At 41.7% G+C, this 22,150-nt stretch overlaps 1 protein-coding gene across 1 annotated transcript in view; it reads right to left on the bottom strand.

Annotated features, from left to right (window-relative positions):
• creb1b (cAMP responsive element binding protein 1b) overlaps positions 1 to 22,150 on the bottom strand; it is a 116,642-nt gene that overhangs the window by 15,103 nt on the left and 79,389 nt on the right. Inside the window, exons 4-6 of the mRNA XM_063051621.1 lie at positions 18,241 to 18,341; positions 6,803 to 6,942; positions 528 to 710 (exon numbers count right to left, since the gene is read on the bottom strand). Coding sequence (XP_062907691.1) covers positions 528 to 710; positions 6,803 to 6,942; positions 18,241 to 18,341 — 424 coding nt within the window. The remainder of the gene's footprint in view (positions 1 to 527; positions 711 to 6,802; positions 6,943 to 18,240; positions 18,342 to 22,150) is intronic.

The raw sequence follows: 22,150 nt of genomic DNA, 5'->3' as shown, positions 1-22,150 counted from the left end.
AGCATGCCAAGTCCATTGGTTACAGAGGAGATGAGATGCTCCCAGAAATTAGGTCTGTGCAATGCTGTCAGCCCACAAGTTCTCCCTGTCTATTTCACTTCCTTCCAATATAGGAGGCCAAATGGCCCAAGACCATGCCAACAAAAACAAAACAGAATCCACTACAAGTAGGGGGAAAGTCACACAAGAAAATCAAAAAAATAGAAATTTTAAACAACCCTGTTGCAACAGTTTTATCCATCGCCTCTGCTAGGGGAGCACAAAACAGAGAAATATCTTTCATAGTTCTTGCTCTCAGATATTTAATGTGCACTGGCATCATTAAACATCACATAGCATTTCACACCCTCATTCCTACTGATCAGTTCTGATCAGCTCAGATGACGAACCACATCAGCAATGGCAACAGCAAGAGTGACTTGACAATCAGCCTCAGTGAATTGGCTTGTTTTACATCGTGTTAATATTTAGTGAAAACTACCCCCAAGATAGTGAACCATATTATTTTTGAGAAGTCCCAGACTCACCTTGTACAACCACCTGGCTGCTCGGCACAAAAATCTGCTGCCCATCAGGACTCTGGGTATACTGTACAATGGTTGCTCCACCCTGGCTTGTTGCTGTGTTACTCATTGTTAGCGTCTGGAGTCCTTGAACCCCATCTGTGCCGTTGTTCGGTAGCTGAATCGCACCTCCCTGTGTGATGGCAACTGCCAATAGCAAAGAATGAAAAGAAAAATGGAAACTTGCAATCCAAGAGCCACACATTCAGAAAGGTTCATCAAATTCTCTTCAATTGTGACTGAAATAGCTATAAACAGTTATTCTTCAGTGATGGGCTGAGACATAAGCAGACATTTCATTTCTGCTCTTTCCAAATAACAGCAGAGCAGTAATTTGGAAAAGGACTTGCCATTACAAATGTAAAAATTAAATATTTGGAAATTTGCTATGAAAATACCTAATTAATATTTGCATGTCCCAAGACACTTTAAATGAGAATTATCAAACTAAACATAATATAGTTTATATTACTATAATGCAGGTGTCTAATGAAAAGAGATAGATTTTAAGGAGATATGAGAGGGACTCAAAGCTGTGGAAACTTTAGTGAAGGAATTCCATACCTAAGGCAACATGAGACAAAACTGCAATTGATGGAACTAATGAAAAATGGGGACATAGAAAAGGCCAAAATTGGATATAATTTTGTACTGTTAATGCAAGCTAATCCCCCCCCCTTGATAATTATGGCTGTCCAGTCACAGAAATTTGAATTCATAAATCACACCAAAAAACCTCGGATACAAATTAAAAATTAACTTAAGAAATCTGTGGGTGAAAAAAATAAACAGTTCTTTTCCACTTGCATTTCTTGATGCATGTTACTGCAGTAAGTGTGGGAGCCCACATACATAAATTGACAGCGCTGTTCCTGAAAACTTACTTTTGAACTCTAGCTGAAATTATAGACCCAGTAAGTTTGGGGACTTTGGTTTCTAGATGGGAAGGTTGCATTTACTTCTTTAAAGGGTTGCATTCTGCAATAAAGGGATTAAAAGAAAGCTGAGATAAAACTTCCTCTTTTTCTCAACCTTGTCTCATTACTGGTGCTTCAACATAATAACTGTGACTGTTACGCTTCCAGAAGACGCTAATATTAATGTTCATTGCTGAATCTGAATATCCTTCACCAGCAGAATGAATGGAAAAGCAGTGTGACAAAACAGAAGTAATTGGGTTTTACTTAAAGGTTGGCATTGGTATCCATCAAGCATGAGTCCAAACCTTTCAGAATAATTAAGGCCTGTGGCCTTTTGATCATTCAAGGTAGGGGAGTAGTTGAGAAGAGAAATTTAAGAAGAAATATGATAACCTTTAAAATTATTATTGGCTTTAATAAAGGAAACATGAAGAAACTACTTCCACTATCAGAGTTGGTATGGGAGAAGAGGAAGAACTTATTCACCCAGGGATGGTTGGAATCAAATACACTTCTGAGGGTACTGTAGGAATTTTTGTATTTGGACAAGCACTTGAATTGTCATGGCACAGAAGGCTCTGAAGCAAGTGATAGTAAATAAAGTAGAGCCAGGAATAGGGCAGTACGGTAGCATAATGCTTTATAAAGCATCAGCAAAATGGGTTCAATTCTAATGCTACCCTGTAAAGAGTTTGTATGTTCTACCTGTGATCATTGATTCCTCCAGGTGCTCTGGCTTCCACCCATATTTCAAAGACATACGGGTTAGGGTTATAAGTTATGGCCATGCTGTGTTGGTGCTAGAAATATGGCGACATACATGGGCTGCCCCCAGCACGTTTTGGACTGTGTTACTTATGGATGCAAGCAATGCATTTCACTGTATGCCTCGAAGCACGTGACAAATAAACCCAATCTTTATCTTTCTTGTAAGAAGAGGCATAGAGTGGTCAGCATGAAGATAATAAGTCAACAGGCCTCTTTCCGTACTGCATGACTCTTTGTAGTTTACTGTATGATACTTAAGGTAAAAGTTATGCCCTGCAAAGGTTCAGAGTGCAATATTCAATTAGAACCAGAGTACAGTTCTTTGGAATGTTAGAGAATTCACAGTGCTTGACACTTAACAACTGTTTATTAGAACTGCAGTTATTACATCTGATCAATGGTGATGGCAAGACCCCTGGACAAACCAGTTTTATTCAGGCATCACACAGGCATTTCCCTATAATTTTGCATCTGGCAGCCTCTTGTCACACAATAGATTCCCACAAACAACAAAATGACTGATGTTAATTCTGTTCCACTATTAAGAATATATGCTAGGCAATCAGGGGAATAATTCACTCCTTCTTAAACAGCACTAATGTATTTGATAACCATGTGTGAACTACTTGTCAGCCTCATCCAAATATAGAATTCTTTGAGAACTGTAATGAAATACAATAATGTCTTAAATTCCAGAATAATCTTATCCAATTATGTGCCTAAACAATGGATGCCTCTGCTGTTACTTTTTGGAAATAAGAATTAAAAAAAAAATGGGGGGGTGGTGGTGAAAGTAATCAAAGATTACTTTTGTTTACTTTCATTGAATAAGACCACTTACTCAATTCAGAATGATAACTCCCTCGAGTTAAAGAATGTGATCATAATGTTTCAAGTTCTGAACCAAAAACTTTCTAACTTTGGAGTCTAAGTATCTACAGCAACTTGGACTTGAAATTGCATCCTAGTGGTCTCCCTTCTGCTGCACTCTTCCCATTTTTCATTTACCTCCTTCACCTAAGGTCAGATCAGTTGGATTGAAAAGCTTAAACACAAAATACTCTGCAGATGCTGGGGTCAAAGCAATACTCATAACACGCTGGAGGAACTCAGCAGGTCGGGCAGCATCATGTCGGGCCAGAACCCTTCATCAGGACTGTAGAGGGAAGGGGCAGAGGTCCTATAAAGAAGGTGGGGGGGGAGGGTGGGAAGGAGAAGGCTGGTAGGTTCCAGGTGAAAAACCAGTAAGGGGAAAAATAAAGGGGTGGGGGAGGGGAAGCAGGGAGGTGATAGGCAGGAAAGGTGAAGAAGGAATAGGGGAAAACACGATGGGTAGTAGGAGGCAGAACCATGAGGGAGGTGGTAGGCAGCTGGGGGAGGGGCAGAGTGAAATAGGGATAGGGGAAGGGAGGGGGAGGGAATTACCGGAAGCTGGAGACTACCTAGACGGTATATGAGGTGTTGCTCCTCCAACCTGAGTTTAGCCTCATCATGGCAGTAGAGGAGGCCATGTATGGACATATCCCAATGGGAATGGGAAGCAGAGTTGAAGTGGGTGGCTACTGGGAGATCCTGTCTGTTGTGGTGGAAGGAGCGGAGGTGCTTGACAAAGTGGTCCCACAATCTGCGTTGGGTTTCACCAATGTAGAGGAGGCCGCACCAGGAGCACCGGATGCAATAGATGACCCCAACAGACTCACAAGTGAAGTGTTGCCTCACCTGGAAGGACTGTTTGGCGCCCTGAATGGTGGCAAGAGAGGAGGTGTAGGGACAGGTGTAGCACTTAACAGGGATAAGTGCCGGGTGGAAGATCCGTGGGGAGGAACGTGTGGATCAGGGAGTCGTGGGGGGGCCGATCCCTGCGGAAAGCGGAGCGGGGTGGAGAGGGAAAGATGTGCGTAGTGGTGGGGTCCTGTTGAAGCCCACTGACTCTCATAACTACCTCGAATATACCTCTTCCCACCCCACCACATGCAAAAAATGCCATTCCCTATTCCCAGTTCCTCCGTCTCAGCCACATCTGCTTCCAGGATGAGGCTTTCCATTCCACGACATCTCAAACGTCTTCTTTCTTTAAGGATTGTGGTTTCCCTTCTGCCGTCACCAATGATGCCCTCACTTGCATCTCCTCCATTTCCCACACTTCGGCCCTCACCGCATTCTCCCACCACCACAACAGGGCAGAGTTCCCCTTGTCCTCACCTGCCACCCCACCAGCCTCCGGATCCAGCACATTATCCTCTGCAACTTCCGCCACCTTCAACAGGACCCCACCACTACGCACATCTTTCCCTCTCCACCCCTCTCCGCTTTCCGCAGGGATCGGCCCCCCCACAACTCCCTGATCCACATGTTCCTCCCCACAGATCTCCCACCCAGCACTTATCCCTGTAAGCGTAAGTGCTACACCTGTCCCTACACCTCCTCTCTTGCCACCATTCAGGGCGCCAAACAGTCCTTCCAGGTGAGGCAACACTTCACTTGTGAGTCTGTTGGGGTCATCTATTGCATCCGGTGCTCCTGGTGCTGCCTCCTCTTCATTGGTGAAACCCGACGCAGATTGGGGGACCACTTTGTCGAGCACCTCCGCTCCGTCCACCACAACAGACAGGATCTCCCAGTAGCCACCCACTTCAACTCTGCTTCCCATTCCCATTGGGATATGTCCATACATGGCCTCCTCCACTGCCACGATGAGGCTAAACTCAGGTTGGAGGAGCAACACCTCATATACCATCTAGGTAGTCTCCAGCCCTGTGGTATGAACACAGAATTCTCCAACTTCCGGTAATTCCCTCCCCCCCTTCCCCTATCCCTATTTCACTCTGCCCCCTCCCCCAGCTGCCTATCACCTCCCTCATGGTTCCACCTCCTTCTACTACCCATTGTGTTTTCCTCTATTCCTTCTTCATCTTTCCTGCCTATCACCTCCCTGCTTCCCCTCCTCCACCCCTTTATTTTTCCCCTTACTGGTTTTTCACCTGGAACCTAACAGCCTTCTCCTTCTTCCCACCCTCCCCCCACCTTCTTTATAGGACCTCTGCCCCTTCCCTCTACAGTCCTGACGAAGGGTTCCGGCCCGAAACGTTGACTGATCGTTTCCACAGATGCTGCCCGACCTGCTGAGTTCCTCCAGCATGTTGTGAGTGTTGGATCGACAAGCTTGTTGCAGTGGAAATTCTCGGTAAAAATACTTAAAAGATTTGTATCTCTTACAATCAAACTGTCCCAAAGTGCACCAGGCATATTTAAGAAATGTATTCTTCTGGATCTTGCTGCAGATTGTGATCTTCTTTAACTATGGCAGACCTTCAGAGGAACACTCTCTCTTAGGGGTGTTGAATAGGAAAAGTCCAGGACTTTTGACCCACAAGAATCAGTCATGATGGTGACACACATACTGGAGGAACAGCAGGTGAAAGTCTTGAGCAACACATACAATGTTTGTATTGCTCAAGATTTCCACCATCTATAAAATTTCTTGTGGCTCAGTCTGGATTGTGCTTCCATGTGACTGCTATCCTTGTCCAGGTTTGGGAGCTGTTGCAGTGGTGACCATGCATTCTGCAGGTAGTAAATGCTGCCGGAACTATGCTTTGTTGGTGGAGGGAATGAATGTTCAGAATGGTTACTGGTGTACCAATCAAGTGGACAGATTTGGTCTGGTCACTGTTAAGCTTCTTTCATCTAGACAAATGGAGAATATTTCATTAATCTTCTGACATGTAATGCAGATTGGGGAAAGGTCTCTAAGTGTCAGAGATGAGTCACTTACTGGAAGATATTCAGCCTCTAACTTGCTCTTATACCCACAGTATTTATGTGGTTGGTCTGGCTGAGTTTCTGATCAGAGGTAAATCCTTTGGGTAATGCCTTTGAATGTCAGTTGATTATTTTCTCTTGCTGGAAACGGTCAACAGCATGTACTTTTATGATGCGAATACTGCTTATTTTTGTATATTAGCCCATGCCAAAATGCTTTCTGGATTTTGCTATATGCAGGTATAAATTGACTCATTTACTAAAGGATTATAAATGAAAATGAACATTGTACAATTAAATTCAAACACCCGACTTACTATACAAGAAATGCCTTGTTGAAGCTGCTAGAGATGGCTGACCCCAAGATTTGTCCTGAAGAACTCCTACAGTGATGCTCTGGAGCTCGGATGATTGACAACCACAACTAACTTCCTTAGTCATGACTACCATAATCAGAGTATTTTCCCCTTAATGCCCATTGAATTAAGTTTTACCAGGGCTCCTTGATGCCATACTTAATCAGATGCTGCCTTCATGTCAAAGGCACACCTCTCCTCTAGTTATGCTCTTGAGTCTAATATGCTGGAATGAAGCCTAGATTTGTCCTGCTTTTTGTAAACAGGACATACCAGGACAACTTCAGACATTCGAAGTGTAGTCATTTTTACAATGCGTGTTGATGATGTACAATTTCCATGCATGTAACTGGAGAGTTCCCAGTACTGTAAAATGAGTTAGAGTAAAGAGATAGAATTTTTTCTATGGCCTGGAAATTGTATGTGTACATACTGTATTGTCCACTGCTGGTTTGATAGATGGGTGCTGGCATTGTCATTGTAGTAACAGTCGGAGCAGACTCTTCTTCCGATTTTTCCTCTTCAATTCTTGGCACAGCAGGGGTATCAGATGAAAGTTCATTCAGGATTTTCCTTGAAAAGGAATGAAACAAGGCAACTTAATTGGAGAGTTGTAATAAAATCTCTTAAGCTGAACAAGGAAATCAACCTTATCAAACATTCCACTATATTTAACTTCCTTCAGAAAACATTCCACAACACAAAGCTAAAGCAAGCCATTGGTTAAAACTACCTTGCCAAATCTTCATGATGGATTGCATAATATTTCATTTTATTCATTACCACATCAGCCTTCTTTAAAGAATTAGACTCCATAGTATTGTCTTATATCTGGAATTATAAGAATCACAGAATTTCGAAAATTCATTCACAAAAGCCCAAGTCTGAAAGAGGGCAGGGATTACCTGTATTTAGACTCAAAGTTGAGATTTAAGTCACTGAATCTCTCTTTACCTACTTCTAAGAGAATTCATTATGAAAACGAAGCTTTTTGGTCATCTGTCCCAATACCTCAATTCTCTTGTAAAAAATAGAAGTGCTGTATAGGAACAATTTATTTACTCAAGGCATTACAAAATAAATAATTAGAAAGTAAAATTGAGAAAACAATCCAAGAGTCAGCCAGGGTTTCCCAGAGAGGTGACTGGGAAAGCTAATTATAAAGGTCAGATGTACTTTTGCACACCTCTTAGTAATTAGTGTAAAAGAACAGAAAAAAAGATTAAGAGCGGCTCCACAATTTCAATTTCTCCTGAAAGATACTGAGTACAAAATATCTTTAAAAATTATGATTATTCAGAATACCTCATTCAGAACAGTGCAACCAATTTTCTCAATAGATAGAGAAGATTCATGAAATTAAACCCAACCATTAACAATATTAATCATCTTATTGCATGTAACCTGTGACTTGTATTCCCATATATCTAATATTTCTCATGTACCTAATGTTAACTACTTATTTATTTTTCTGTTGCTGTGAAATCTCCATGCGAGGAAGAACTGGCACTTTTGCCTAAATCATCATTGACTACTAGTTCATTTGGTGAAATATTTTAGGTAGCCCCGAAAATATTCAAATCTGTTACACAGAGCATCAAAAGAAAGAATACTGTAATTTATGTATCATCTAACATTTAAAATTATATGTATTACTGCAGCCTGGGGAAATGATTTGCAGTTTTCCATCAGTAAGCAATCAGTAGGCCGTTATGTCATGCTTTTCTCCAACATTTATGTCATTATGCAAGTATAAAAATTAACTAGGGACAGAACTTATTTTTCCAGTTAACTTGGTTAGTAATTTAAAGCTTAATTATCAATTCCTTTGAACCTGTTCAAACAAATATTAAATCAGAGAACATTTAGGTGACCAATGGTACTATTTATAATTCTAGTTCTTTCAAACATCCATATTGTGAATTGTTCTGTCCCAACCTTCGAAAAGGTTGGCATTCCCAGACTTTTTTTTTAAATCTTTTTATTGAGTAAGTATACAAAAAAGGTAAGCCATATAAACATTAATACAATGTTAAAGTATAATAAAATTCCAAAAGATAACAATACCAAAAAGAAAATACTACAATGTAATTTAAGCATAAGAAACCAAGATAACATAATAGTATACTAAATTTTATATATATCAATGGAAAAAAAGAAAAAAAAAACCCCCAAAAAAAACCCACCGTGCAACTAACTAAAAGCAAGGCAAAGCAATGGGCTAACTTGAAACCAAACAGAGTTAAACTTAAAATCACGTCCTCAATCCCGACCTCCATTAAAACAGTGAAAAAAAAACAAGGGTAAATATTACATTAAATGAAAATATCGAATAAAAGGTCCCCAAATCTGTTCAAATTTAAATGAAGAATCATAAAGGTTACTTCTAATTTTCTCCAAATTCAAACATAAAATCGTCTGAGAAAACCAAAAAAAGGTAGTTGGAGCATTAAGCTCTTTCCAATGTTGTAAAATACATCTTTTCGCCATTAAAGTAAGAAATGCAATCATTCTACGGGCTGAAGGGGAAAGATTACTAGAAATTTTAGGTAGTCCAAAGATAGCAGTAATAGGGTGAGGAGAGATATCTATATTTAATACCTTAGAAATAATATTGAAAATATCTCTCCAAAAAGTTTCCAAAGTAGGGCAAGACCAAAACATATGAGTTAAAGAGGCTATCTGCCCCGAACATCTATCACAGAAAGGATTAATATGCGAGTAAAAACGCGCTAACTTATCTTTGGACATATGTGCTCTATGAACCACTTTAAATTGAATTAGGGATGTTTAGCACAAATAGAGGAAGTATTAACTAATTGTAAAATCTGCCCCCAATCCCAGACTTCTAGCCTTCTATCCAATTTCCTTCATTCAAAATTAGGAATGTGCTTTGATTCACTTTAGCCCTGGCATTTGAATTTTTCTCCCCTAAATCTTCCTCTTCAATTTTCTCAGTGATAAATTTGCAAATCTTAGTTCTTTAACCAAACTTTTAGGCTATTGTCCAAATCTGTCAAGTAGGGTGCTGTGCACAATCCTGATTTGTGACAGACGTGAGAGCAGGGAGGAACATCTGGTGAAACTTCTGAAATGCCTGTTTCGCTGCCGGTGCTACTGTGTGATCCAGAATCTCTGGAGGGGAAGGCCCCAAGTCCTCGGCTTTGCTTGTGGCTCGGCGGCCAGGGCAGGGTTGAAGCGCTCTGCAGAGATGGTGCTCGGTGTCAGAGGATCTGGTCAGAGGCTCGAAGTTTTCAGACAGACTCAGAGTTGACTGCGGTCGGGTGCTTCCAATGCATCGGCAAGTTTGTGGTGCTTGGAGGTTCATGGCAGGGAGAGTCCCTCCCCTCTACTGTCTGCGTGAGATGATGGGGCTATTGGGACTTGAGACTTTTTTTTACCGTGTCCATGGTCGGCTCTTCATCAAATTACTGTATTGCTTTGCTCTGTTGTAACTATATGTTATAATTATGTGGTTTTGTCAGTTTTAGTCTTGGTCTGTCCTGTGTTTTTGTGATATCTTTTTGGAGGAACACAGTATCATTTTTTTAATGCATGCATTTCTAAATGACAAAAAACGAGGACCGAGTGCCCTTATAATCTAATACCTTATCAGTTTGCTGTCGAAATATTCTGCTAATGCTTCCATAAATGCGTGGAACTATTTATCACGTTAAATATGGAAGTCTGAATCCAATTAAAAATTAACAGTCTGTGCAATCAATTTTCCAATGGTGATAGATAAATGCTTGTTTTACGGCTGACCATTCCAGTGACATCACTTCCAATCATCTGCTCCAAGACCAAGAAATAATTATGTCAAAACAAGCAAAAAGCCATTCTGGAATAAGCCAACTCTGGCTAAACCTGAAAATAAATCTGTTTGCTGCAGCTCTTAATGGATCTGCATTAGTATTCATAATTATCTCTTAAATGGCAAGTCAAAGAATTATGAATGGGGTGAAGCACATTTGGCTCTTGAAAATTACTCCACTATTCAATTAAGATTACATCTGATCTTTCAACTTAGCTCCACCTTCTCACTGCAACCATATCCCATTAATTTTCCTAGTATTGAACAAAACTGCTTTTGACTTAAATGTGCTCAATTGAAACTGATCTATATTGATGATATAGATAGCGAGGAAGGTCAGTTAAGACTGTAGCACAAGATTGATTAACTTAAAAATTTAAAAGAATAATGGCAAATGGAATTTAATCCAGAACAATGTAAGCTTTGTCTTTCCAAAAGGCAACACAAGGATAAAGGCATACACTGGAAATGACAGGACTTTAGAGTCTTGATGAACAGAAGGAACTTGGATACAAGTTCATTGATTCTCCAGGGCTTGCCTTCATTGGCTGTGGCACAGAATATGAAAGGAAAGTTTGGTTAGGACACAGTTGGAGTATTGCATGGTTCAACACTCTAGGAAGGCTATGATTGTATTGGAGGGCACAGAGGAGATGTTGTCTGGATTGGAACATTACACCTATACTGAAGAGTCCTGCTAGGCAAGGTTTGCTTTTCCTGGAATGGTTTGTGTTTAAAGGGGTATACATTTAATTTGAGAGCTAAGAGGTTTAGAAAGGATCCAAGAGGGGATTTTTCCGTTCAGAGAATAGTTGGAGTCCAGATATGTGTTGACTAAGGTGGAGGAGGAAATACTCTCACAAGATTTAAATAGGATTTAAGCAATTACTTGAAGCACTAAGACACAGAAGTTCATGACAGGTGGGCTAGAGGGCCTGTTTCAGTATCCTATGACTAACTCTGAATCCAAGAGAAAAACCTTCTCCACTCAATCCCACCTCAGAGGGCAAGTCTTTTCATGAACAGCAGTAGTCCTGTGAATCTGTGTTAGACCACAGGACCATAAGATATAGGAGCACAATTGGGCTATTTGGCCCATCAACTCTGCTCCACCATTTCATCATGGCTAATTCAATTTTCCTCTTAGGCCCAGTCTCCTGCCTTCTCCCTTTATCCCTTCATGCCTTGACCAGTCAAGAATCTATCAACCTCTGCCTTAAATATATATAAAACCTTAGCCTCTACAGCTGCCTGTAGCAAAAAATTCCACAGATTCACCACTCTCTGGCTAAAGAAATTCCTCATCTCTGTTCTGAGGGTGTCCTCTCTGGTCTCAGACTCTCCCACCATAGGAAACATCCTCTCCACATACACTGTATCAAGGCCTTTCACCATTCAACAAGATTCTCCTGGCGGAGAATCTCACCTGGTCCCTTAACACCAGCTCCATAGTCAAGAAAGCCTAGCAGCATCTCTACTTTCTGTGAAGGCTGAGAAAAGTCCATCTCCCACCCTCCATCCTCACCACATTCTACAGAGGATGTATCGAGAGCATTCTGAGCAGCTGCATCACTGCCTGGTTCGGTAATTGCACCTTCTCGGATCGCAAGAACCTGCAGCGGATAGTGAGGTCAGCTGAGAAGACCATCGGGGTCTTTCTTCCCGCTATTACAGACATTTACACCACACTCTGCACCCGCAAAGCTAACAGTATCGTGAAGGACCCCACGCACCCCTCACACAAACTCTTCTCCCTCCTGCCATCTGGCAAAAGGTACCGAAGCATTCGGGCTTTCACGACCAGACTGTGCAACAGTTTCTTCCCCCAAGCCATCAGACTCCTCAATACGCAGGAGTCTAGACTGACATCTATATCATTTATTATTATATTGTAATTTGTCCTCTACTGTGCCTATTGTCTTGTTTATAAATTACTGTACTGCCCTGCACTGTTGTGTGCACCTTATGTAGTCCTGTGCAGGTCTGTAGTCTAGTGCAGTTTTTATGTTGTTTTGCGTAGTGTCGTGTAGCCTTGTACTGTCTCACATAGTCTAGTGTAGTTTTGTGTTGTTTCATGTAGCACCAGGGTCCTGGAGGAACATTTTCTTTTTACTGTATACTGTACAGGTGGCCCCCGCTTTTCGAACGTTCGCTTTACGAAACCTCACTGTTACGAAAGACCTACATTAGTTCCCTGTTTTCGCTAACAGAAGGTGTTTTCACTGTTACGAAAAAAGGTAGCGCGCAAAAAAAAGCAGCGTGTGCCCCGAGCAGCCGCTCCTCCCCCGGATTCGGAACGGCATTCTCGCCAGCATTGTTTAAACACGTGCCTGTGAGCAGCCGTTTGGAAGATGAGTTCTAAGGTATTGGAAAAGCCTAAAAGAGCTCGTAAGGGTGTTACACTTAGCGTAAAACTAGACATAATTAAACGTTTTGATCGTGGTGAATGAAGTAAGGACAAAGTGAGTTTGGCTTCTGGAAGTTGACGAAGATGATGTTGAAGAGGTTTTGGCATCCCATGACCAAGAACTGATAGATGAAGAGCTGATGCAATTGGAAGAGGAAAGGATAACAATCAAAACCGAATGCAGTAGCCAATGTACCGAAAGTGAAGTCGTCCAGGAACTGAACGTGAAGCAACTGCGTGAAATTTTCGCTGCAATGATAAAGTACAACTTTAATTTTGAAAAGGTACATAGTTTTAGGGCATATTTGCAAGATGGTTTGAGTGCTTACAAAGAACTGTATGATAGAAAAATGCATGAGGCTAGCAGTCAAGCAAGCCTTCCAATCAGCCACAGCAGACGACAAACCTCGACCTTCGACATCGAGGCAGGCAGGCACAGAAGAAGATGACCTACCTGCCCTGATGGAAACAGACAACACCTCAGTGTCCTACCACCCCAACCCACTGGCTGCAGACAGATATCGATCTGCAGAGAATGCAGCGGTAGCCGGGATGCACTCAGCACATCTTTTAAGAAAAAAAGCCGAAATAAACAACCTAATGTCGGCCCAGATCAGAGGCGATTGCCGACTGCGTCGCCTCTGATCTGGGCCAATATTTACGTGCCAGGCAGCACCTAATTAATTAGCTTGTTTATTTCGGCTTTTCTCTTAAAGATGTGCTGGGTGCGTCCCGGCTCCGCTGCATTCTTCGCGGATCGGTATCGGTCAGCGACCTGAAAGGTGCAGGCCACTGTACCACCCCAACCTCGGACGACTCAGCCTAACACACGATCATCAGTGTGCTTGATGTCTTCCCAATTCCCGTGATACTACACTGTACATACATTATTTCTACTTTATATTGGCTGTGTATTTTTAGTTGTTATTTGGTATGATTTGGCAGCTTCATAGTTTAAAGGTTACTAGAGAGCGCTTGCGCCATGTCTTTGCTGAGAGTGCTTGTGCCGTGTTTCTGCCAACAGTGTTTGCACCGTGCTTTTGCCAAGAACGCTTGTGTGAGATTTTCGCTACGGAGAACAGTGCAGGCAATCATTGTAGAGAAGTATTTCTACTTTATACAGGCTGTGTATTTATCATATCATTCCTGCTTTTACTACATGTTACTGTTATTGTAGGGTTTTATGTGTTATTTGGCATGATTTGGTGGTTATTTTTGGGTCTGTGAACGCTCACAAATTTTTCCCATATAAGTAAGTGGTAATTGTTTCTTCGCTTTACGACCTTCTGGTTTACAAACCATTTCATAGGAACGCTCTACCTTCGGGTGACAGGGGAAACCTGTACCAGCAGCTTGTGGTCGAAATGACAATAAACTTGACTTGACTTAACGAGGTCACCCCTAATTTTTCTGAATTCCAGTGAATACAGGCCCAGAACCATCAAATGTTCTTCATTATGACAAGCCATTCAATCCGGGAATCTTTTTCATGAACCTCCTTTGAACCCCCTCCAGTTTCAGCACATCATTTCAAAGATAAGGGGCCCAAAAATGCTCACATGACATCCTTGCTTTTATATTCTAGTCCTTTCGAAATGAATGCTAACATTACATTTACCTTCCTCCCCACAAACTCAAACCTGGAAATTAACCTTTAGGGAATCCTGCACAAGGACTCACAAGTCCCTTTGCACCTAAGTTTTTTTGTATTTTCTCTTCATTAGAAAATAGTCAACTCTTTAATTTCTTCTACCAAAGTGCATGACCATACACTTCTGCCATTTCTTTGCCTAATGCAGAAGCATCATTTCTTAGATAAGGTTAAAAGAGTACATAGTGCATCAAATTTTGTCTCATAAAGATCATACTTAATAGTCATAAGACCTCTTTATTTTGTTAGCCCAATCTTCTTTGTAATAAATGAGTTGCTTTCTGATTGCTTGTTGTATCTCCATGTTAAATTTATGATAATAACAAATATTCCCGTATCTGATGACGATGGCTGGTTCTTCGTTTGCAAAGAAGAGAAGTCCTGTGAGCGATGGCACAATTGTAGGTGACTCCGAAGCAGTAGGGACATGGGAGCAGCTGGGATGTAGGTGCTTGGGATCTTTCCTGTGTCTCCTCTTCTTTTCAGCAATCACTCTTCTGGATTCCTCAAAATTCTTGGCTGCTCCATGGATCAGCATTCTCTAGCAGTCTCTGTTACAAGCTGCCTGCTACCACTCATTGACCCCAATATTTTCCTGAGAGAGCTGCTGCTTAAGTTGGTCTTTCTACCTCTTGCGTGGGGCACCACAATCTCTCTTGCCCTGAGAGAGTTCTCCATAGAGTACAGCCTTCGGTAAACTGGAGTGGTCCATGCAAGACACGTGGACTGACCTGCGGAGCTGCCTGAGCAGCAAAGTGGCTTCAGTGCTTGGAAGTTGAGCCTTCTCCAGGACCTCGTTGTTGGAGGCACAATCCTGCCAGCTGATACCCATGATGGAGTGGAGGCAGCACTAGTGGAATAGTGAGCAATCAGATTTGCTTGTGGTACAAGATCCAGGCTTCGGTCCGTATAGCAGCATTGTGATGACGGCAGCACTGTACACATCAGACACAGCTGGCGTTTCTTCCACACACGTTTCTGAAGGCACCCAAAGACACTGCTAGCTCTGGTGAGTCAATTGTCAACATCCTTTGCTACCGTAGTATCGTTGGAGAAGACACTGCCCAGGTAAGTCAACTGCTCAACCATAGTGAGAGGGTGGTTGTCAATGGTGATCCAAGGTGGGCTGTAAATGCCACGAGGGGGCTTCTGATGGAGATCACAGTTTTCTTCAGACTGACCATTAACCCGAAAGCCCTCACAGCCTTGGTGAAATGAGTGACTGCAGCCTGTAGCACATCGTCTGTGTGCGTGAGAAGTGCACAGATGTCAACATACAGTAGCTTGAGAATGGGCTGTTGCTTGATTTTCAGAGGTTGAAGATACTTCTATCGGTGTGGAACTGAATGCAGATGTTCTCTGAGGTGGTCTCTTTCATTTCCTGCAGCATCATGCTGAAAAAGACGGCTAATAGCGTTGGTACCAAAAAACAGCCTTGTTTCACACCTGTACTGATGGGGAACGGGTCAGATAGGATGCAGTTGTGTTTAACCCGAATGCTTTTGCTTTCATGGAGCTGCTGCAGGATCATGAGGAATTTTGGGAGATAGCCAAACTTGGACAGAATCTAACAGAGACCATCATGGCTGGCTGTATCAAAAGCCTTGGTCAGGTCAATGAATGCCACATACAGTCCCATGTTCTGTTCATAACACTTCTCTTGTATCTGGTGCAGGATGAAGATCATGTCAAATGTGCCCCTGTTCACTCTGAATCCACATTGACTCTTTGTGAGGTTGCCTTTGGTAATGGTAGGGATGATTCTGTCCAAGAGAATTCTGGCGAGAATTGATGAATTCTGGTTTGATGAAAACAACGTTAAAATCTGGAACCTGCTCCAGGAGAAATGCTTCTCCCATCAAGTGGTGCTGTCTAGACCCGATGACCAAGCAGCCAAAGCAGAATACAGAAATGCATGCAGCACCCTCCAAGCCAAACTGAGACAGATTGGTGGACTGCCCTAGCAGAATGAACCAGTACTACATAGACATCTGCAACACTTGAGCCTTCTACGAATTGCTGCATGTAGTGCATGGCCCGACTTGACAGAGTCAAGCCCCTCTACACTCATCTGCCGGCTCCAGCCTGCAGAAGACAAGGAAGCTATTAGGAAGTGATGGACAGAGCACTATGAGAGCCTTTTTGGGGATAGTCATCACGTACAAGAAAAATCCATTGAAATGGTCCCCCAGCATGAGGTTAGGCTTAAGTTTGATGGCCTGCCAACTCTGGAGGAGGTCAAAACCACTATTTCCAGGCTGAAATACCATAAAGCTCCAGGGATTGATGGGATCCTAGCAGAAGTGTACAAAATGGGCGGAGACATTCTCCTGAGCAAACTCACAAATCTGTTCATACTCTGTTGGGAGAAAGGTTCGGTGCCAATGACCAACTTGACATCGTAACTGTCTCCCTGTACGTGAACAAAGGGAAGGAATCGGATTGCTCAAACTACAGAGGTGTTACCCTGCTGTTCACTACTGGGAAGATAGTCATAGTAATACTTTATTGATCCCGGGGGAAATTGGTTGCTTGCCAGGTTTCCTGTATCTGACCTTACATAAAAAAAACATATTTTCTATTTTTCCAAAGTGATAATTTCACATTCCTCCATATTATATTTTATCTCTCACATTCTTGTCCATTTGTTTAACCTATCTCTAGTCTGTTACAATCCCTCCAAATCCTCCACATAGCTCACTTTCCCATATAACTTTCCAGTGTAAATGTAAACTGAGCACAGGTTCTTCAGCCCACCTAGTCTATGCCAACCTGGTTTTTTGCCTAGTCCCATCTACCCCCACCTGTTTCATAGTCCTCCATTCCCCTCTCATCCATTTACCTATTCAAACTTCTCTTCACTGTTGCAATTGAACCTGCACCCACCACTTCCACTGTCAGTTCGTTCCACATTTGCATCACCCTCTGAGTGAAAATATTATTCATTACTCATCTTGGATAGTTCAGTCCCATCAGGCACTAATCTATGCAGATCCTATCTACAGCCTGCCATCCTAAAAATGACCCAACTATTTCTATCATTGTTTTTATGCATTAAATCATCTTCAGTCCATGTGACCAAAATGTGTAAACTGAACATGGCAGCCTTATGAAATGCTCCTTGAAAGTTCATGCATTGCTTATCAATTTATTCACCCTTGTTTATTCTGCTAGTTACAATCTCAAAGAAAATCTCTAGCAATTTGCTCAAACACAATCTCCCTTTCATAAATCATATCGTCCAAGCACATTGACATTTTAAGTTCTCCATTAGCAGATTATGAATAATACATTCCATGAACTGCCAAATGTCATGTAAAAACTTCAAAGCAATTTTGAGACAGAATATAAAAGGCATGAGCAGAGTCTCCAATGATTAACTTCCACACAGACTGTTACATATAACTGGGAAAGCTCCTGACTTTTACTGATGGCCGATATGACTCACAAAGATAAATAATTTATACAGCTGGCTACTATGTAACATGTTGCACAATACATTCTATGGCACTAGCGACTACATCTGTACGTCCTTCTTCCAATTTAACTGAAACATATAGTTTACATATTGGAATGCGTGCAGCCAGTATAAAAGGTGAGAAGAAAGTACAGTATCATTACCAAATGTCCACATTCAGATGTTATGAGATAGAAAATCATGATCTACAGATGGTATACATCTTTCAGACAACTCACTAGATCAATTATTCAGCAATATCCCCTGCTCTGGTTGAGATCAGGCTTGGAATGCACTTCCAACAGCATTTGCCAGGTTCAGTAATTTTAGACACTAGCATACGCCAACAGGAAACCTACTTTTCCTTTAGCCTGTTTAGATGCATTTTTAAAATAGGAGGAAAAAAGTGGATAGTGTTTATCTGACAGCAAGTAAATCCTATGCATAAAATAAAACAAATCACCATAGAGGATAATATCATGAGGCCATGGCTCAATCTTAAATCAAATCAGCCACAAAGTACAACTGTGTAGTTCTGTTACCTATACGAAGGCCGTCTTGACAGAATTTCTCTACGTTTTTGTGAGTCCGTCATGCTATCCACAGATTCCTGGGAGTCCTCACTTTCTGGTATAGTGGAAATCTGAAATAAAAAGAATCAATTGTTTTTCCAAACCTTGTTTACTTTCAGTTTACAATTTAGCTACAAGACAAATAGTCTAGTAATAAAAGATCAACACAAACTATAAACTTCAGACCACACATACAAGTTTTTAAAAACTCAGTTTGACCAATGACGTTCATCCAACATGCCTGTGTATACTGAAGGAGGTAGTTGTTCCAGCATTTTAACAAAATACAAGTTACTAACTGCAGCTTTAATTGCATAAGAGTGCCAAAACTTTGAATTCTAAAATGGAAAGGCCTTACCTTAAAATCTGAATGATTAAAAACATTGAAAAACATAATAGAAAATTGTGTACAAATCCCTCCATGCTACAACATCCACCTTCAATACACTTCCCATATTTTTTGCAAGTTCTGCCTCTTTCCTACTAATCTCTAATTTCCTTTCACCCTGACCCTCACCTCCCTCTGTTAAATTGGCAGCCAAGAATATCATTATCAAACAGGAGGCTAAATTAACACACCAAGAATAATTAATTTCTAAGGAGAACAATGTAAGAAAACAAAGGAGCTAGGTCCAGCTCTGGATTAAGTACACCACATTCTTCACTTTAATGATCGAGACAGATTGAAACAAAAAAAAGTAATTGCTTTCAAAAGTGAAGGACACAAGTCAACACTAAATGTGAATTTTCTGGTGGCAAATGATGAGGGTTGAAATAGAGGATAGTGCACAAAATTAAGGGCATTAGGGGTCCGATGAAAAGCAATCCAAATGCGAGTCTCTATTTACAAAAACTACCTAACATGTTGAGAATAACATGTTGAGTACAGAGAGGAAATTAAGAACTTGGTGGCATGGTGCGAAGACAATAACCTATCCCTCAACATCAACAAGACGAAGGAATTGGTTATTGACTTCAAAAAGGAGTAGCGCACCGCACAACCCAACTTACATCGGTGGTGCGCAAGTGGAACAGGTCAAAAGCTTTAAGTTCCTTGGGGTCAATATCACAAATGACCTGACTTGGTCCAACCAAGCAGAGTTCACTGCCAAGAAGGCCCAACAGCGCCTTTACTTCTGAGAAAACTAAAGAAATTTGGACTGTCCGCTAAAACCCTCACTAATTTTTATAGATGCACCGTAGAAAGCATTCTTCTAGGGTGCATCACAACTTGGTATGGAAGTTGTCCTGTCCAAGACCAAAAGGAGCTGCAGAAGATCATGAACACGGCGCAGCACATCACACAAACCAATCTTCCGTCCATGGATTCACTTTACACCGCACACTGTCCGAGCAGTGCTGCCAGGATAATCAAGGACACGACCCACCCAGCCAACACACTTTTCGTCCCTCTTCCCTCTGGGAGGAGGCTCAGGAGCTTGAAGACTCAAACGGCCAGATTTGGGAACAGCTTCTTTCCAACTGTGAAAAGACTGCTGAACGGATCCTGACCCGGATCTGGGCCGTACCCTCCAAATATCTGGACCTGCCTCTCGGTTTTTTTGCACTACCTTACTTCCCATTTTCTATTTTCTATTTATGATTTATAATTTAAATTTTTAATATTTACTTTTGTAATCCAGGGAGCAGGAAGTGCAGAATCAAATATCGCTGTGATGATTATACGTTCTAGTATCAATTGTTTGGCGACAATAAAGTATAAAGTATATCTACATCATTTAAACATTATTTCCGATTTCCTGCAGCGGCAGCATTATATATGTGATTTTGAGTTCATGGTATTGGAGTTTAGGCAATGAAAAGAAACACAATAATTAGGTCACTTTTGGACGGTCAGGAGAAACTGATTGAGTGCTACAAGGATTAATGCTTACACCTCAGTACTTGCATTGTGCTAATGAATTAGGTTAGGCAATGTTTTCGATAACAGGGCAACTAGAAGAGGCAGAAGAAAAATGGATAAAGTAAGAGTGTGCCAATTGGAAGGGGGCCAGTTCTAATGCAACATTTTCTGGAACTGAAATGAAAGAAAGGTGTTCCAGCTGGAACAAACAGTATTCCACCTCTACAATAGCTTTCCGTCTTCAAACTGCCCCTTGCTCAACCCTGTCACATTCAATGATTTCCCACTGCATTCCTCTATTCATAACCGTAACTCCTTTCTCATGACACATTTTATAAAATTCTGGAGTATTAAAGACAAAATGATTTTTTTAAAAGAATCAGAATCAGAATCAGGTTTAATATCACAGGCAATGTTGGAAAATTAGTTGTTTGTGGCAGCAGTGCTTTGCAATATATAATAAATATGTTTAACAAATAAGCTGTGCAAAAAGAGAGGGAAAATGGTGAGGTGGTGGTTATGGATTCATTGTCCATTCAAAAATCTGACGGTGGGGTGGGAGAAAAGAAGCTGTTCCTGAAATGTTGAGTGTGTGCCTTCAGGCTCCTGTACTTCCTCCTTGATGTGAGCAATGAGAAGAGGACATGCCCTGGGTGATAGGGATCCTTAATGATGGATGCCACCTTCTTGAAGCATTACCTTTTGAAGGTATCCTCGACGCTGGGGAGGCTGGTGCCCATGTTGGAGCTGGCTGAGTTTACAACTTCCTGCAACTCTTTCCAATTCTGTGCAGTGGTCCCTCCATACCAGACGGCGTTGCAACCAGTTAGAATGCTCTCCATGGTACATCTGTAGCAATTTGCGAGTGTCTTTGGTGATACATAAACTTTCCTCAAATTCCTAATGAAATATAGCCACTGTCATGCCTTCTTTGTAATTGCATCAATATGTTGGGCCCAGGATAGATCTTCAGAGATGTTGACACCCAAGAACTTGAAACTGTTCACCCTTTCCACTGCTGATCCCTCAATGAGGACTGGTGTGTGTTCCCTCAACTTCCTCTTCCTGAAGACCACAAACTTAGTCTGATGCAGAGTGCAAGGTTGTTGTGATGCCACACGACGAGCTGATCTATTATGCTCTTGTATGCCTCTTCTTAACCATCTGAAATTCTGTCAACAATAATTGTGTCATCTGCAGCTTTATAGGTGGTGTTTGACCTGTGCCTAGCCACAGAGTCATGTGCCAGTGTTGACTGTCAGCAATGAGATGTTATTTCCAATCTGCATGGACAGGAACACCAAAGGAGGTGTAGAGCCCAGGTTTTTGAGCTTAATGATTAAAAATGAAGGCATATTATGTTGAACACCGAGGTATATTCAATAAACAGCAGCCTGACATAGCAATTGCCATTGTCCAGGTGATCCAAGGCCGAGTGAAATGCCAGTGAGATTGCATCTGTCGTAGACCTATTGTGGTGATAGGCAAATTGCAGCAGGACAGGTCCTTGCTAAGGCAGGATTTGATTCTAGCCATGACGAGCTTCTCAAAGTACTTAATCACAGTAGATACCACTGGGCAATTGCTGTTGAGGCAGCTCACTCTGCTCTTCTTGGACACTGATATGATTGTCGCACTTTTGAAGCAGGTGGGAACCTCTGTAGCAGTGAGAGATTGAAGATGTCCTTGAATGTTCCAGCCAGTTGGTTGGCCCATATTTTCAGAGCCCTATCTAATGCCTTAAGAAGGCTCATCCTCTTGAAAGATGTTCTGATGTCGGCCTTCGAAACAAAGATCACGTGGTCACTGGATGCTGCAGAGATTTACACAGGTGTAGTTTATTCTCCATTTCAAAGCATGCATAAAGGATTGCACTAATCTGGGAGTAAAACATCACAACCATTCCTGATGTTAGGTTCGCCTTGTAGGAAGTAATGACCTGCAAACCCTGCTGGAGCTGACATGTATCAGATTATGTGTCTAATTTTAATTGGAATTGTTTTTTCGCTGTTAGAA

The sequence above is a fragment of the Mobula hypostoma genome, chromosome 6 (genome assembly GCF_963921235.1).
Source record: "Mobula hypostoma chromosome 6, sMobHyp1.1, whole genome shotgun sequence".
NCBI lineage: Eukaryota > Metazoa > Chordata > Chondrichthyes > Myliobatiformes > Myliobatidae > Mobula > Mobula hypostoma.
Note: the sequence above shows the minus strand (reverse complement) of the source record. Positions and strands in the feature narration are given on the sequence as shown.